General features: G+C 52.4%; 1 protein-coding gene across 5 annotated transcripts in view; it reads right to left on the bottom strand.

Moving 5' to 3' along the window:
- BANP (BTG3 associated nuclear protein) overlaps nucleotides 1-17798 on the bottom strand; it is a 79819-nt gene that overhangs the window by 31861 nt on the left and 30160 nt on the right. For 3 of the 5 annotated variants that reach the window (XM_075995856.1, XM_075995854.1, XM_075995855.1), the window contains exons 4-6: nucleotides 15109-15308; nucleotides 5400-5516; nucleotides 3554-3729 (exon numbers count right to left, since the gene is read on the bottom strand). In XM_075995856.1, the coding sequence (XP_075851971.1) occupies nucleotides 3554-3729; nucleotides 5400-5516; nucleotides 15109-15308 (493 nt within the window). The remainder of the gene's footprint in view (nucleotides 1-3553; nucleotides 3730-5399; nucleotides 5517-15108; nucleotides 15309-17798) is intronic. The other 2 variants (XM_075995857.1, XM_075995858.1) reach the window with 1 other exon arrangement.

Raw genomic sequence — 17798 nt, 5'->3', positions numbered from 1 at the left:
CAGCACGCCGATTCAAACAGGCCGCTGGGGATCCTGAGAAATAACCGTTGGGAAACCTGTGATCCTCTGAAACTTCAGCCGCTGACATGCTCGCAGGAGACCAGAGCCATCTGTCCGCTCGCTGCCGCCCCTGGCTCTTGCCAGGACTGAGACGGCTAAATGCAACGTCCGGCCGTCACCGTCAGCGCGCCCCGTTAACGATGCCTCCTCTGACGCAAACCTGCCGCCCCGGCGACCTCCTCCCCGAGGCCACGCCGCTCCGGGCTGGAGGCCACGCGGGAAGCGGCTCCCCCTGCCCTGGGCGCGCTCATAAATCTCGCGGCAAGGTTTACCTCGCGACGCCACTGCAGGTCCCCCGTAAATCTGATCCGAGACACATTAATGGGTCGGCTGTTCGGCCAGCATTTACACGCAGAGCAACCACTTAAAGACGGCTTCATTTGTCTCGGCTAATCTCCCCCCCACCGCTGTGCCGAACACGGCGGCCCAGAGCCTTTCCTGACGCGGATTCTCCGCCAGGATAGTCGGGGAGAGAGATTCATGATGAGAATGTTTTTTCCCTAATGGAACGGAATTATAGCCGCTTCTTCGAGACACAGCAAAATTTAATTTTGGAAAAATGTCTCCAATTTGCCCCAATCCTTACACCCTGTATTGTATGTCAAAGTCACGCTTGGTAGAAACAATCAGTTTTAAAAGTGGTTATTCCTTTAACAGCACAAGATAAAAAGAAAGCAAAAAAAAAAAAAATTAAAAACAAGAGAAAAAAGATGTAAATTATTAAAAAATAAAAGTAAAAGTGGTTATAAGAACTTTGCCCAAAGCCTTTGCCAAGGGAAGACTGTCTTACATGAAGTGTACCGTCTCATTTTTAAGGAATTTAAACTAATATGCAAAGAAAATTCATACTTTTGCTTATAGATATTAATACTAAGTAAGTTCCAAATCTAATTCCTTTTGGTAAGTTCATTTTAGGGCCAATCTGCTGTTTCTCCCAACTGAAATATATTTCATATTAATTATATCACATTTAGAAACATAAACTTTAAAATGTTTAAAAATTTTAAGGCTTAAAAACTTAATTTTTAAAAATGAAATAAAAAAGTTTAATTTTTAAATTTTATATTTTTGGAGTTTTATGACAACCCCAGACTCCCCAAAATGATCAAGTTTTTTGTTCTTTAGCTGACACAGGGTTGTTTTTTTTTAATTAATTAATTAACTTTTTAGAGATAGGGTCTCACTCTGTTGCCCTGGGTGGAATGCAGTGGTGTCATCATAGCTCACAGCAACCTCAAACTCCTGGGCTCAAGCGATCCTCCGGCCTCAGCCTCCTGAGTAGCTGGGATAACAGGTGCAACACCACCATGCCCAGCTAATAATTCTTCTATTTTGGGTAGAGACGGGGTCTTGCTCTTGCTCAGGCTGGTCTTGAACTCCTGAGCTCAAGTGATTTTCCTGCCTCAGCCTCCCAGAGTGCTGGGATTACCAGCGTGAGCCACTGGGCTTGGCCTGAGCTGACAGTTTAAACAAAACATCAGGCCTACAATGGGTAGCCAGACCCACGAGGGTATTTATACAAAATCCACATAGAAAAAGAATGAGAACAATTACCCTTGTCTGCAATTTTATGATGTGATTTTCATTCAATTTTCATGCAAATGACTTTGGTAGCATTTCTCTTTTCCTCAAATTTAATGAGTAAAAGAACCAGTTGCCTCGACTTTGTGATTCGTACATATACAAAAACTGACACATAAACATTCACGGCAGTGTTGTTTACAATATCCGAACAGTGGAAACCATCCAAATGCCCATCAACTGATGACAGGATAAACAAAACCTGGTCCACCCGTACAGTGGACGATTATCTGGCCACAGAAGGGAAGAAGCTCTGATACACGCTACGATATACGTGACGTCACTGGATTCCATCGCTATGGAATATCCCCAGGAGGAAAATCTATGGGGACAGAAAGCAGACTGTGGGTGCCAGGGGCATGGCAGGAGGACGGGGGTAACTGCTAATGGGGACAGGGTCTGTTTGCACTTTAGAATTACACGAAGAGGTGATGACTGCACAACCTTGTGAATACACTAAAAACCATCTTTAACACGGCCAGTGTCACGGCATATAAACTAGATATCAGTGTATAAAGTCTCCCTGCCCCTTTCTCTCTCTCTTCCCTATTCTGCCATCCCAAGCCTCGCAATTTGTATCGGGGTGAAAGCAGTTTTCGAGAAGAACATGGTTTTCGATGTTTCAGATATGGTAATGAGTCTAACAGCAAAACTTTTGTTAGATAAAAACATCTACATCAAGTTTTTAGGACAAATCAACAACTCGGATGTAGAAGTAGAAAAACCTTGAGTTCCTACTAGTAAACCAAACCCAGGCTTTGGAACTCCGTGACACAAAGCTAAGCCCGTCTAAGTGCCCCCCTTTCTCTGTGCACACCGTCATAACTGTGGTAACGAAGTCACTCCCGGTGACAGGCGCAAGTTAGTCCTGAGGGACGCACAGAGGCTCCCGCCCAGGGGCGGACCACGGGCAAGCGCCAGGTGACGGCACTTCAGACCCGGCAGGAGAAAGGAAGTGTCTTCCCCACCCGGGGACTCTTGGAAACCCTCGCTGGGGTCAGGTAGGACAAAGAGCTTCACCTCCAGGCTGAGGCCCACTCCCTTCCTTCCCGGCCTCAGCAGAAGAGGGAGGGCTGCTGGCACCACGGACCCAACTTAAACCGTGTTCTTGAACCCAGTGGTCCGCCTGACAGCCTGGGGGTCTAGACACCAATCGGACAGATGCGAAAAGACCAAGCATCAAAGACAGCCAGTCGACCGCGAGGAAAGATGATGAGCGGTGACAACTGTCCGTCCTGGGAAAGCAGCCGGAAATAGATTAAGTGACGTGCGGATTGAAAACAACTATGCAAATCTGCAGTGACACGGGGAGATTTCTACCGTGTGAGGGAACGAGTGAGCTCTAACATTATAAGGTGTGCAGAGAAAAGGCCTAGAAGGTTTAGAGATCTCCGAAAGTGGAATTACAAGTTATTTTCCCTTCCTTCATCGTTTTTATATTGCATTACTTTTTTTTTTTTTTTTTTTTTTTTTTTTGAGACAGAATCCTGCCCTGTTGCCCAGGCTAGAGTGCCGTGGCGTCATCCTAGCTCACAGCAACCTCCAACTCCTGGGGTCAAGCGATCCTCCTGCCTCAGCCTCCTGAGTAGCTGGGACTACAGGCATGCACCACCATGCCCAGCTAATTCTTTCTATAAATTTTTAGTTGGCCAATTAATTTCCTTGTATATTTTTAGTAGAGATGGGGTCTCGCTCTTGCTCAGGCTGGTCTTGAACTCCTGACCTCGAGCGATCCTCCCGCCTCGGCCTCCCAGGCTGCTAGGATTACAGGCGTGAGCCACCGCTCCCGGCCTGCATTGTTTTTCCAAAAAGCAATGCACATACGTCACGTTTCTCATAAGCAAAAAGAGGGGGAGAAAGCGTGCCACTCCCGCCACCCCGGCCAATGGGGGAGGGACTCCCTGGGACGCACCTTCCGAGTTGAGGGTGATGAGGGTCACGTTGCTGCCGATGCTCTGGCTCCCGGACTGCCCGCAGTTGGAGACCGAGTCGCTGGCCTCCGAGCCGCTCTCCCCGTCCTCGTGGTGGCTGTCGTCCTGGCCCGGCACCTTCACCACGATGGTGTTCTGCCGCCGCCCGGGAACAGCGCTGGACGGGAGAGAAACACACCGGCCCCATGTCGTGAGCGCGACACAGTGGGCGGGTGGGCGGGGGGGCCCCTCGGGGACTCGCCTCTCTCCCTGACCCACCGCAGACTCCGGCCAGCCCGGGCCCGCGAACTACAGCCTTCCCCGTGGCTCTCCCCACGGAGAGCCTCAGCCACTTAACGGCAGAAAACGGTGTGGGGGCAGGGGCGGGGGGGAACAGACTGCGTCAAATAAAACCTAAACACCTAAAGGAAACATTTCCATCATAAAGGGGGTGAAATCGTGGCTCGCTGTGACCCAGGCCCAGCGCGCTGCACTGACGGCAGAGGTCGCCCTACCACGGCTGACACCTGCGAGAGCCGCTGTGAAGGCCGTGCCCAAGGCAAGACTGACCGGACCGAGTGCCCCGGACCAGGTCAGTCCGGTCCACGCTCTCGGGGCTCCCTAGCGCTGGCTCCGCCTCCAGAAACGCAGCCGCCACTCCCAAGCACTCGCAGGGACAAAAAGCACTCAAGTGGCCTCCAAAAGACAGCCAAGGTCCCCTGGGAGCTGCCCTGGTCACGGGGGCCCCTGACGAGAACAACAAAGTGCGGCCAGCACACAGGACGCCAGGGTCAGCCCCGGAGAGTGCTGGAGAAACACACCTGGAGACCTGAGACCTGCCTCTTCCACGGCCCTGACAACACCCCCTGACGCGGGCCGCCACACACGAGGCAGGGGAAACAGGCATGACTCCTCTTGGTGCAAAGTCAACCACGGGTGTTGGCAGCACTGGCCACGCCCACAGGAGGGAGCCGCCCTTGGCGCTACGGGGACTCAGCTCCATGGAGGACTGTCTGGCCCGCGCGTGGCCCTCGCCACTCAACCCGCCGCCACCGGGCTCGGCGTGGGCCACAGGAGAGGCCGGACAGACAGGCCCTGCGCCTTCGCACGCCCGCCTGCCACCTTCCCCCGCGGGCAGGCCCTGCGCCCACCACTGCCGGCCTGGGAACCTGAGCCGAGACGACAGAGAAGCAGCACAGAGCGGGAGGAGGGACAACCCCGCAGAAGAGATGGAGAAAAAAAAGCAAAACAGAACTTCGTGAAGACACAGACAGGAAACAAAAAGCAACAAGGACACCCGCTCGGGGTGTGTCACTGGGACGGCAGACCCCGACCGCCGGGCAGGGGCCGCCTGCTCTCGGGGCGGTGACCGTGTCTGCTGTCCACCGCCATTTCCGACCAAGGCTCCATTCAAAGTGTCTCAAAAGAAAAGCAGCAAAAAAGCCACGAACTCAGCACGCCCACTTCCTGCAGCAAACGCAGACGGGGCGTGCGTTTACCCGACATGCTTCTGCACAGACAGACAGACACGAGTGACCAATGGGCTAGGCTGAGGGACAGACACCTTCACGCACTGCTGCGAAGAGACAAAGCCTTCTCCCTCCACGCCCCCACCGGCAGGAGACACGGAGTCCCCGAGTGCCTCTGAGCCACTCCCTCCACTCGGCCACCAAGCAGGGCCGGGCCCTCCCCAACCTCCGAGAACCGGGGCGGCGCCTGCCAGGCTCAACCCTGTGCCCAGAGGTGACCCGCGTGCTCGACTGTGGCCTGGCTGGGGACACTGGCTCATTCCCACGGGACACATCGCAGTGGGGGCGGGGGGAGTGAGGTTGGTGCCATGCTACTGACTTGCTAATGACATTTTCCAGGGAATCCGGCGCCCTGTTGCTCAAGGGGTCGTCCATCTTGGCTACAATGGCGTTCTGCCGGTCATTGTTGAGTATTACTGTAGTCTGGGGGACGACGCTAGGGAACAAAAGAATCACAAAGAAAAAGAAGACCTTAAAACAGCGGCATTCATTGAGAGCATTTGAGTAATTCAATACAGTCAGCCCCAGGACCTGCGCTAGGGGAGGGAGGTGGCCCCAGGCAGAAACCGCTTAGTTTGTGCCAGGTAAGCACAGCTGGGGACGGGGACTTGTCAGCGGGGCTTAACTTTCCTAACGGCTGGCGTTCTCGCTCTGCACAACCGGGCGATAGAGGAAGGCCGTGCGCTAACAGTATTCGAACACGTGACTCGGAGTAGATGGGAACATCGAGAGTTGTCACCGTGCTCGGTTAAGGCCTCTGAGGCAGCACGTCCGCGTGAAAACCAGCTGACACGTTCGCTGGCCCCATCCCAGCTGACCCCCGAGTGACAGACCTGCACCCTCAGAACCGTGCGGTGCTGAGGTCGTCCCAGCACTCGGGAAGGGGGTTGGTCCCTTTCACAAAGCCTTTTCCCCCACTTAGAAGAAAAAAATGACCTCTGACCCCAACCCTCCTGAAGTTCACCGTCCACCCAGGACGAGACCCGAGACCCGACACAGGGTCTCCGATCCTGACAGGGCACGGCAGAGCCTCACGGCTGGCGGACAACCCCTGGCAAACTGAGGGGTTTACAGTCCTTTGCTTTTGACAAAACTGGTGGAAGAATCTAGTTGAAATTTTAGCTCCAAGCTCAAAATAATTTTTGATGATAGATCACGAAGGTTTTTGGCACATAACGTGAGGAAACAAAGGGCTCCTTCCTCTGTCACATATTTATTGATGTGAACAGAGTTTTTCAGTGTTTAGAACTATCAAAACCAAAACCAGAAATAGAACCAGTGCTGAATCCTGCCTCATACGCAATAAATCGTAACCCCATGGATTCAGGAATTAGGTAAGACAAAAGCCCCATCTCCTCAAAAACGCACCAACGGCCAGGGACGGTGGCTCATGCTTATCATCCCAGCACTGTGGGAGGCTGAGGCAGGAGGATCGCTAGAGCCTGGGAGTTGGAGGCTGCAGTGAGTTGTGGTCTAGCCTGGGCGACAGAGCGACCCTGGGTCATATTAACTTTTTAATTTTTGTTAATTATCTCAACAAAAAAAATCTCAACAAAAGCAAGCTAATGAGAATCCTGAGTAATTTTTTCTGCTTTCTACTCGTTAGAAGACGAGTTAGCAGATTTAAAACTCCACAGGTATTTGTTCCCCAAGTCCATGTTCTCCCGTGGACTCTTACGTTTATCCTCCTGTGTGACACACAGGACCTGGGGCATGACACACCGAGAAACCGTGCCCGGCGGGACGGAGAGAAACCGCTGACCCATCTCAGGGGTTCAGCAGGAGGGAAACGGGGGGCAGGCAAAGCGCACGACCACACACCTGAGGGCAGCAGCCCGACAAGCCCACCTTCCTTTCGGCCAGTGGTGCTGCCCCGGGGCCCACTGCGCGGCCACCGGCATTTCCAGGTCCTTCCATGCACACAGGGCCTGTGGCTGGTGCTAATGAATAGACACAGTAAGGGACAGCTGTGCCACCCAGGCCAGTGGATTTATTTTATTTTATTTATTTATTTTTTTGAGACATAGTCTCACTTCTGTCACCTGGGCTAGAGGGCCGTAGTGTCAGCCTAGCTCACAGCAACATCTGACTCCTGGGCTCAAGTGATCCTCCTGCCTCAGCCTTCCAATCATAGGCATGCGCCACCATGCCTGGCTAATTTATACATGTGTATATATATATATATATATTTTTTTTTTAGTTAGCCAATTAATTTCTATTAATAGTAGAGACGGGGTCTCGCTCTTGCTCAGGCTGGTCTTAAACTCCTGACCTTGAGCAATCCACCCGCCTCGGCCTCTCAGAGTGCTGGGATTACAGGCATGAGCCAACACGCCCAGCCAGCCCAGTGGCTTTCCACAGGATGGGCCTGTTCCAGTCTCTCCCTTCCCAGACCAAGGACTCTGAGGCCTTAGGGGTTGGCAGAGCCAAGTGACAAAAGGCCCCGGGCATCAGAGACCCGAATCGCCCACTCTGCACTGCGGGCAGACCACGCCCGGACCATAGCTCATGTCACCCGATCAGCGCGACCAGAGTTCAGATTGATCAAACATTTACTAAAAGTTGTCTTAAATGGTTTATTTCTGTCGCTTGCAGGTTAAAGATTAAAAAGTCGTGAAGAAGCAAGATCCAAAAAGATATTCTTAGGGATAATAATTAGCATTAAAAATTTCTTTCCAATGTCTAATGAGATAATCAAAATACAATGTAAAATCAACCTCCCAAATAACCAGCTACACCAGAGAAAAAGGAATAACCTAAGTGTAAAAAGCTTCAAAGACTAGTTTCCAAACAAGGAAAGAAGCTTCTGGAGCTTCCCAGCTTTGGAAGGCTCACCATCTAACCCCACCCCACCCCTGGAAGCCATTCTCGTGCACTGACAGCGTTCTGTGAGTCCGAACCCTCAGCCCCAAATCACAACAGGAGCAAGTAAGTTGGGAACGCTCATGTTTCCTCTTTCCCGGGAGCAGAAATGACCACACGGGAACAGCTCGGGTCAGGACAGGCCCAGGTGGAAGGCAGGGTTCCTGCACAGGTGCAGCGGCCTCGGGAAACAGGCGTCCCCCGACACACCCCGTGCCTCACACCTCACTGAGGCCATGTCCCAACTAAAGGAGCACGGCTGATTCCAGGACCTGGCAGGGAGCGCACAGGGAGCCTGGACAAGCGCCGGCAGCACCTGGTAAGGAAGTGTGCAGAACAAGCAAGGGACAGAAAACCCACGACGGCCGGGGCAGGGCACAGGGCACAGGAGCCAACTGAGAGGGCTGCTGCTGGTGGCCAACGCTGGAACAGTCTGAGCAACAAAATAAAGCAGTGTTGGATTCTAACTCAAGGTGTAAAATGACTACTTGTGAGTGCTGATGCACACAAACGACTGAATACGCTAAGAGACGGGAAAGAAGAGACCACTCTCCCGTGTAGGACAACAATGATTACAGATTTCCGGAGATGCAGAGCAACTACCGATCCTCCAGTGGGCGCTGGCGCAGCAACTGCCTTCCCGAGAGTGACCCTGGGAAGGGGACAGAGGGACTTCCCTGAGGAAAAAGCCTGAGGACTTTGCCCCGGCCAGGTGTCCTGCATCAGCGCCCCCACCATATAGGCGCGCAGCCCTGAAACGACGGGATGGGGTCCCCCTCCTCAAAACCAACTCCCCAGCCGATCAGGAGGAAGGCATGGGCAGGTCCAACAGAGGGGCGACCCTACAAAATACCTGACCCAGGGCTCCTCAGAACGTCGTCAAAGACAAGGAGAGTGCGAGAAAGTGTCGGGAAATGCTGCGGCAGGTGGTGCCGGCGGGTGGTGCCGTGTGGACCCCCGACATTTGAGAGGTCCCAGGGGACACTACCGACAATGTTATGCTAATAGGTTCCAGCATCTAGACGAAAGGAAAAATCCCTTGAGAGACACAAATTCAACACCACCAACTCAAGGAATTCTACGTTCACTAAACCAACTAGGCCCAGATGGCCTCACTGGCAAATTCTATCAAATATTTAAGGCAGAAACAAAACCAATCCTACAGAAATACTCAGACAATGAAAGGCAACTTTTCAGCTCGTTTTTTGAGGCCAGCATTCTCCTGATAACAAAACAGATAAGGACACACCAAACGGAAAACTACGGAGTGATCTGCCCCATGAACACAGACGCAAAAACTCCTAACTATTAGCAAATCACCCCAATAGTATATGAAAGGGTAACACACTATGATCACATCAGGTCTAATTGTAACAGAAACGCAAGGTCGGTTCAGCATTCAAAGTCAGTGTAGTTCATTGTAACAACAGGATCAAGAAGGAAAACCGTACAATCATCCCAGGCAGATGTGTAAAAACGTGAAAATTCGATGCCTGTTCGTGACAAAAAAACTCTCACGAAACAAGGAATAGAAGGGAACTCCTTCAACCTAATGAAAAGCACTTATGAAAATTTGACAGCTAACATCATACTTAACGGTGAGAGTCCAGATGCTTTCACTCAAAGATTAGGAATCTGGCAAAAATACGAAGAAAAATCACTGAAATGGAGATCACAGCCAGTGCAGTAAAGTAAGAAAAGGAATAAAACTTTGATAGGAAGAAGTAAAACTCTCTTTCAAAGACAACATAACTATGTACACTAAAAAATTCCTACAGGAAAGCTACTAAAACAAGTGAATTCAGGAAATGATGCAGGATGAAGGTCAGTGTAGAAAGACCGATTGTACTTCTACAAGCTACGAGTGACAACAGGAAATTGAAATTTAAAACACAATACCATTTATGATAGCATCTGTAAGTACACGGAGATAAATTTAACAAAATGTGCAGAGGAGCTGTACACTGAAAACTATGCAACAGTGCTAAGAGAAGTTAAAGACCTGTGTGAATGGAGAGACATACCATGTTCATGAATCAGAACACCCAGTACTGTCGAGACAGCGATTCCTCCTAAGTCAACCTACAGATTCTACACAACCCCAATCAATGAGTTATTCGGTTTTTCTAAAACTAGAGAAGCATTCCAAATTATTAGAATGTACGTGACCTATTAAAACATTTAAATATATGTTTATTATTAGCTTTGGTTAGTAGACTGTGTCTCTGAATCAGATTATGTTAACAGCTGCCCATGTTGCAGGTGTTTCCACTGTTTTCTTTGGTTAACACTCAGCCCTGGGCATCACAGTTAGGTCACAAAGAGTGTGCCGCTGTTGAAGACGGTGTCAGCAAGTCAGGAAGAGAAATCACACGCATACAAAATTAAATGGAAGCTACCAAAGTTCAAAATGAGATAACAAAAGTTAAGGCAGCCCATCTTGCCTCTGCAGCATACACGGACACCTCTGCAGCCACCTAACATCTTCAAAGTCAAAACCTCACGTCACTACACCCAAAATTACACTCGAGCAGCGTCCACAGGTATGGCACACCTGCAAGAAGAAACAAAGCACCCACCTAAAAGTCCATTTTTCTTGTCCCCAAGGGGACGGCTGCTGTTGGAGGAGACCCGTCCAAGGAACCTCACAAATATTTTAATCACGATGACTTAACTGCGGCTTCAAAGAAGAAAGGATTCCTTCTTTCTTTTCTTTTCCCTTGAATTTATTTAAAGAATGTCATTCAGGTGTAGAATCTGAAAATCTAGATCCAAAATACCAAATGAGGTTGGCAGTCCTCCACTGCTTTCCGTGTTCCAGGGAGTAAGGAGAATAAACAAACAGCTCTCAGCACTGATAGCACAGACTCGGCGGCCAGTTTTAATTAGAAACAGCCGACAGGTGGGGCGGAGTTCCACGAGCAGAGAGGGCTGCAGCTGTGTCCATGCGGGCCAGGCTGGCTCTGAGCAGGTGCAGCCCCCCAGTGGACGGGCGACGGGCACCTGAGTGGACGCTTCTCCCCTCCCGGAGGCCTTAAGGTGCCTGCGTTTGTCCTGCGAGATTATAGAGACTGCAACGAGTCCTTCACACCCAGTGAAGGGCGGGCCTGGGGACCTTTAGTTGTTTTGTTTTGTTGAGACAGAGTCTCACTCTCTTGCCCAGGCTAGAGTGCTGTGGCATCCACCTAGCTCACAGCAACCTCAAACTCCTGGGCTCAAGCAATCCTCCTGCCTCAGCCTCCCAGGTAGCCACCATGCCTGGCTATTTTTTTTATGTTTTTAGTTGTTTGGCTAATTTCTTTCTATTTTTAGTAGAGAGGGGGTCTCGCTCTTGCTCAGGCTCGTTTTGAACTCCTGACCTTGAGCGATCCTCCCGCCTCGGCCTCCCAGAGTGCTAGGATTACAGGCGTGAGCCACCGTGCCCAGCCCTGGTTGTTTTTAAGAGCATGTGATTTGGACATAAGACAACCTGTAAGTTACGTATTCCTCAATTTTATTTTAAACATCTGAGGGTCAGAATAAATAGAAGTACTAACTTACTACTCAGAATGCTTATCTATTTTTAACTTTTGGGGGAGACTTTTCTATGTTCCACTGCTCACATTTTAGATACTTATTTACTCATATGTGTTTACAAATCAGTAAGTTTCTAAGTTAAATATAAGTATATTTCCTTGATATGCTGGGATTAAGTTCTTATGCACTCTCTCTCCCTACAATTTCTTGCAACAGCTTTCGATTGCTGGCAATTTTATTTCTTACTTTCAGAACTTATACGGAAAGAAATGCCAGCTTTAAGTCATTCTTTAGAAGTCAGACCTTCTTCGAGTCATTCAAATATATTTAAAACTTTGCTACGAGAAAATATACATTAATGTTTAAAACTGTGAGAAAATGGAGGAACGGTTCTTACATTAATCTCACATTAATTTCTATAAGTAATGTTTTTATTAGCGAGACTGATAAACTCCATGCTGATATACAATAAACGTGTTCTACGATAGGTTGATTTTTACCTTGCCAGTACGACTGTTTAAAACCAGAAAAAATTAATTTGGGTTAATGTGATTACGCATCTGGGTCAGTATTAGAAAAGTTCCCTTTTATTTTACCACGTGTTGACACAGAGAAAGCCACAGCAGGTCTCTAGGTGGCCTCAGGGGTGCCGCACTGCCCCCTGCCCGCCTGCTTCTGGGATGACCAGTGGTGTGAGAGGGCCGGCACCACGGCAGCCCCAGCGCACACCCACGTCCTCCTCTGCTCCTCCCCTCTTTAAAGACCAGGAGGCTGGGAACGCAGACTGAAACGACCGCATGACCCACCGGGGCCACCCCACAGTGCCAGTCAGGGAACTGTGACGCCCCGAGGCCTGGGCACCCCTCGTGCAGACGGAGTTCTGAGCTGGGTCTGCTCCCGCCCAAGCACACTGACGCCCCACTCTCCGGTTTCTGGAGCCCCCCACCACCACCACGCACACAGCCAGTCCTCTCCTGGCCAAGAAACTGTCACCAACTACTGCTAGTGGGACCTAAACGGAGAGACCCGCCAACACTTTCCCTAGCTCACAGAGATGGCCTGCCCAGCGCAAGCACGGAAGTGACAAGGGACAGGTGGCCGACCTCAGGCACACAGGGCTCCTGTGCGCAGGATGCGTCCTTCGTCCTTTCGTTTTGTCCCTGAGAGCAGGGGTTCTCGATGGAGGTGCCCGGGGTGCCGTGAGCCCCCGTGGGGCACAGGTGGCTGTCGTGGCTAAGAGACACCGGCAGGGTCCGGTGGGTACAGACCGCGGAGGCTGACACCGTCCTTGCCCCGCTCAGATCCTCCCGCACGACCTTCCCAGGTCCCAGACAGCCGGGTGGGAAACCCGCCTCCAGCTCTCCGAACCCAGGATCCTACCCCATGCGACATCCACACACTAAGCAGCTTTGCGTACTGCTGATGTGACTTGAATTTTCCAGGAATTCAACTAGTATGCAAGTCCAGAAAAACTATACTCTGCTTTATCTGAAACTTCTTTAGGGATGGCTCATCCTTCTCTATCAGTCTGTGACAGGGGGCGTCTGAGTCCCCGCGTGATGCCTAGGTCAGTCTGCAGGGACCGTCCTCCCAGGCCTGGGGGTGGCACCTGGCTTGTCACCAGGAACGAGTAGCTCATTACATACCACTGTTGTGTTTCTCTACTACAGTACACCGGGGGCAGCCTATTAATTTTACATTAAGAATTTTTTTTTTTGAGACAGAGTCTCTCTTTGTTGCCCAGGCTACAGTGAGTGCCGTGGCATCAGCCTAGCTCACAGCAACCTCACACTCCTGGGCTCAAGTGATCCTCCTGCCTCAGCCTCCCAGTTAGCTGGGACTACAGGCATGTGCCACCATGCCCGGCTGATTTTTTTCTCTATATATTTGTTGGCCAATTAATTTCTTTTTATTTATAGTAGAGACGGGGTCTCACTCTTGCTCAGGCTGGTTTTCAACTCCTGACCTCAAGCAATGCGCCCACCTCGGCCTCCCAGAGTGCTAGGATTACAGGCGTGAGCCACCACTCTCGGCCTTAATTTTAAATTTTAGATTATATTTTCTAAACATTGCACTTTAGGATAAAGGGCCATTACCAAAAAACGTTGCCCTAAAGAAAAGGCACTGGGCCTGACCGCTGGCACACCTGCGCTGAGAACACAACTGACAGACACGTGCGGGAGAGAGCGCACTGGTGACCGTACAAATGCAGTGCCAAGGCCCGTCCCAGAGGACGCCATGCGCAGCCCGCCTCCCCTCTGGGGACCTTGAGTGCCGATCCCGGCACCGCCAGCTGGAGAGCGGGGAAGGGCCGGGAGTGATCGGACATACCAGGGCACTTCTGAGAGGTGAAGGAGGCGCCAGCAATCACACCGGCACCGCCTAGGGCTGTCCCTGACAAACCTGGGCAGGCGGCCACGGTGATGCCGGGGCGTGTTCATGAGCATCCCGAAACTCACCAGCCAGGGAACCCTCCTCTTCCTTCCCACAGTCCCAGGTAAAGTCCACAAGGCACCTAACACCCCTCCGGCCAAACCCGCACACACAGGCAGGTGGCACCAGCAGCCCCCTCAGACAGTGACGGCCAGGCCACAGTGGTCCTCCCAGGCCCGGTGGGGCTCCCACGCCTCTGCACCCCCAGCCTGCTGCTGCCCACCGTCCTCACCACCCCCAGACGCACGGGCCAGGAAAGCCAAGGGGACAGCCCTCAGGGACAGCGCTGCAGGCTCTCGGCAAGCACAAAGACACGTCTGTCTACCGCCACGAGTGGGACCTCTCCCGGGCCGGCTGTGGGAACGGCACAAAGGCCAACAGGACTGGTGGTGACGGCCCCAGAGCCTGGGCTTCAGCTGACCCTCGAGCTAGAGGCGCTGGCCCGGTCGCTGCCTGGGACGGGAGTCACGCGAGCGGGCCCAAGTTCCGACCGACCCACTATCCGTAGGGTTTCTGTCCAGACGCTACGTACGCGACTGCGCGTCTCTCTAGGTCGGACCCTGATCCAGCGGTCCCCAGCCTTCCTGGCACCGGTTTCACGGAAGACAGTCTTTCCACGGATGGGGGTGGGGAGCTCAGGCGGCGACACGCGCGACGGGGAGCGGCTGTAAGCACAGAGGAAGCTTCGCCCGCCGCCCGCCGCCCGCCCGCCGTGCCCCCACCCCCGCCCCGTGCCTAAGTTTCAAGGAAGACGATGTTTCTACACACCGGTACCAGTCCTCTGCCTGAGGGTAGGGGACCACAGCCCTATATTGTCTTAAAAAAAAAAAAAACTAAGCCCGATAAAAGCTGCAGACTTGAATGGAAAGTCTGACGTGCTCGGGCGGAACTCACGCACGCCGCACACGAAGAGAGCGCAACTGAAGACTGGCCGGCCCGAGCAGGAGAAGGAAAGGCAGCAAAGGCACGTCTTCAAACACCGGGCGTGCTAGTTCCAAAGACACGCCGCCTCGGCCTGGCTCACGCCCGAAAGAGAACGTGAGAAGGGCCTCGAGGCAGGCCGGCAGGGTGTCACGCGCTTAGTTTCGGTCTAAGAGAAACCAGCGGCTCGGAACGGCCCAGGCGGGGCCCCAGCGTCCGCGGCTAGCGAGGGACTGCGCCGGCCAGCTGGGGCGAGGTGGGGCTCTGCGGGGCGCACAGCCCCGGCCCGTTCTTACCATCGCACTTTGTTGCAGGTCTGGGTCGCGCCGAGGGGGGAGCCGGCCACCATGGGGACCTGGATGGGGCTGTGCTGCTTGTTGGTGACCAGGTCCAGCTTCTCCTCCAGCGACTTGCACGTGGCCTCCAGCGCCTGCAGCTTGGCCTCGATGCTGTCCAGCCGCAGGCAGATTGTCTGGTTGATTGAGTACAGGAACGACTGGAAGCACGAGAGAGGGGCGCTTTAGAAAGGGCACCTCGAGCTTCAAGGGGATGATTCCGAGAAACCCCGGACAGCTATTTCCTAATTTTAATTGCATCTGCCCCGACAAAACGATCCCTGCACTGTGACCAGCTCCTTAGTTATGGGCCAGAAACATCTGAGTAAACAAGTTCACATCTCAAATGCAAGTCACATTTTGTGTGTGCAGTGCGACCACTTAACCAGGGTTTTACTTGCATGCACTGCTGTGATTTTTAGTTAAGCCCACGTAATAAAAAACGTATGTCGTCTTTAATATGTTGTTATATTAATCAGTAAATTTACATAAAACTAGTCAGCTCTTTCTGACAATGAGAACAGATCACACCTAACATCAGAGCAGCAGAAAACCCGCACTGGCCCCGCACCTTTGCGTCCTACCCAACTGCCCTGCAGAGAAGGTCGGATTGCCTAAGTGTGCCCTGATTCTGACACCTGGCGCCATGCGGTCCTGAACGGCAAGCCTGCCCCCTAGTGGTGAAGAGCTGCATGGCTGCGTGTAGTCCCAGTTCTTGTTTTCAGGCAGTGCCCAGGAAGTAGCGCACCGTGCGCAGGGCTCCTGACCCGAGCAACAGACCAAACCCGCAACCACACAGGCAAGTTCTTCATTTGTCCCGCCACTGCCCCTGCCAGGAGCACACGTGGAAACGGATCAGTCAAGCAGGAGTCCTACCTCCCCAGGTCCCCCCAGCTGAGACACGGTCTCAGGTGCTGCAGAGCGGCAGGTGGGGACAGCACCACCGGCCCTGCTGGGCGGTACGTGAGCCCGGCACCTGACTGGAGAGGCAACACCTGAAAGCAATGAGGAACGTGTGCCGTCTTCCTTCTCCTTTTCTGCCCTCAACTTGAGAGCGCAGCGCCCAAGGTGGACACATCAGAAGGAAGGAGACGGGCCCAGGAAGGCGGACGTGGCACCTGGCAGCTACCCAGAAGAGCTGACGTGGCGCTCAGGGCACAGGCGGGAGTGTGCCACGCACATCCAACTGCAGCTGACCCACAGCGCTGCTTGCGGCCCTCTCCCCGACCTGAGGGGACCTGCAGGTCACGAGACCCCAGCGGTACCTTGCACCGTGTCTCAGTGCGGGTGAAGAAGAAAATGCGTGCTCTTCTGTGTGCATTCTCAGCAGGCTGAGCCCATCTCCTGGGGCACCTAAACGTACCTGTGAGCCTTGCCGGTGTTCTGGGCAGCAGGGCCAGGCAGGGGCAGGAAAACCCACACCCACCCGGACAACCACTCTGCCCCAGGCAACCCCTTCTCCCGGCAACAGTGCAAAAATGTGCAGAGGAGACAGTTGAGGACACTGATTTAAATCCACCCACCTCTGCTAACGACCCTCAACCCTGAAGCAGTAAGAGAGGAAGACACGACACGTGTTAGGCGGGCGCACACGCACACGCCGGTGCTCGGCCACCTCGGGGCCGTGAGAGGCCGTGTCCACGGCGCAGCTGATGCACATGCTCGGGGAAGCCTGCATTGTTTCTGTAACTTGGAAATCTCCAGCGTTTGGCTCTTGAATTCTTTAAACGCAATAAGACCACATCACTTTAATTCTGAATTCTGGTTGGGGTTTGGGCGAAAATCACTATTACATACTAATAAAACAACTCACCAAAGAAATTAATAATAAAGAAGGAAGAGTAGGAAATAGTATTTTTATTGGCTCCTTAAAATTCAACTTAATTTTTTCTTCTTTTTCTTTTTTTTTTTTTAGAGACAGGGTCTTTCTTGCTCTGTCACCCAGTGCAGTGGCATCATCACAGCTCACTGTGACCTTGAATTCCTGGGCTTGGCCTCCCGAGTAGCTGGGACTACAGGCCTGTGCTACCACACCCGGCTATTTTTTTTTTTTCTTTTGGTAGAGACAAGGTCTCACTGCGTTGCTCAGTGACCATAGTGAGTTGCTTACAATGTTGGTCTCAAACTCCTGACCTCAAGTGATCCTCCCACCTCAGCCTCCCAAAGTCCTGGGGTTATAGGCGTGAGCCACCTTGTTTAGTATTTTTATATAAATCTTTTACATACAAGTGATAATAACCATAAACCACTCACATCTACTTGCCAAGGAGGTCCCAAAAAAAAAAAAAAAAAAATCAGCCGGGCATGGTGGTGTGCACTTGTAGTCCCAGCTACTCAGGAGGCTGAGGCAGGAGGATCGCTCAAGCCCAGGAGTTCAAGGCTGCAGTGAGCTGTGATGAGGCCACTGCACTCCAGCCTGGGTGACAGACTGAGACCCTATCTCCGAAAAAAAAAGAGCAAGAGAGAAGAGAAAAGAAAGACAGACGGGAGGAGGAGGAGGCCACATGAAGGTGAGGCAGAGACAGGAGCACTGCAGCCGCGAGCCGGCGCACACCGCGAGCCGTTGGAGCCGGGGGGAGCAGAAGGAGCCTCCCTCCCCCACCGAGAACCTCTGCAGGGAGCGTGGCCCTGCCGCCACCGTGATTCCAGAC

Source organism: Microcebus murinus, chromosome 20, assembly GCF_040939455.1.
Source record: "Microcebus murinus isolate Inina chromosome 20, M.murinus_Inina_mat1.0, whole genome shotgun sequence".
Lineage (NCBI taxonomy): Eukaryota > Metazoa > Chordata > Mammalia > Primates > Cheirogaleidae > Microcebus > Microcebus murinus.
This window is presented reverse-complemented; position numbering and strand designations above follow the sequence as displayed.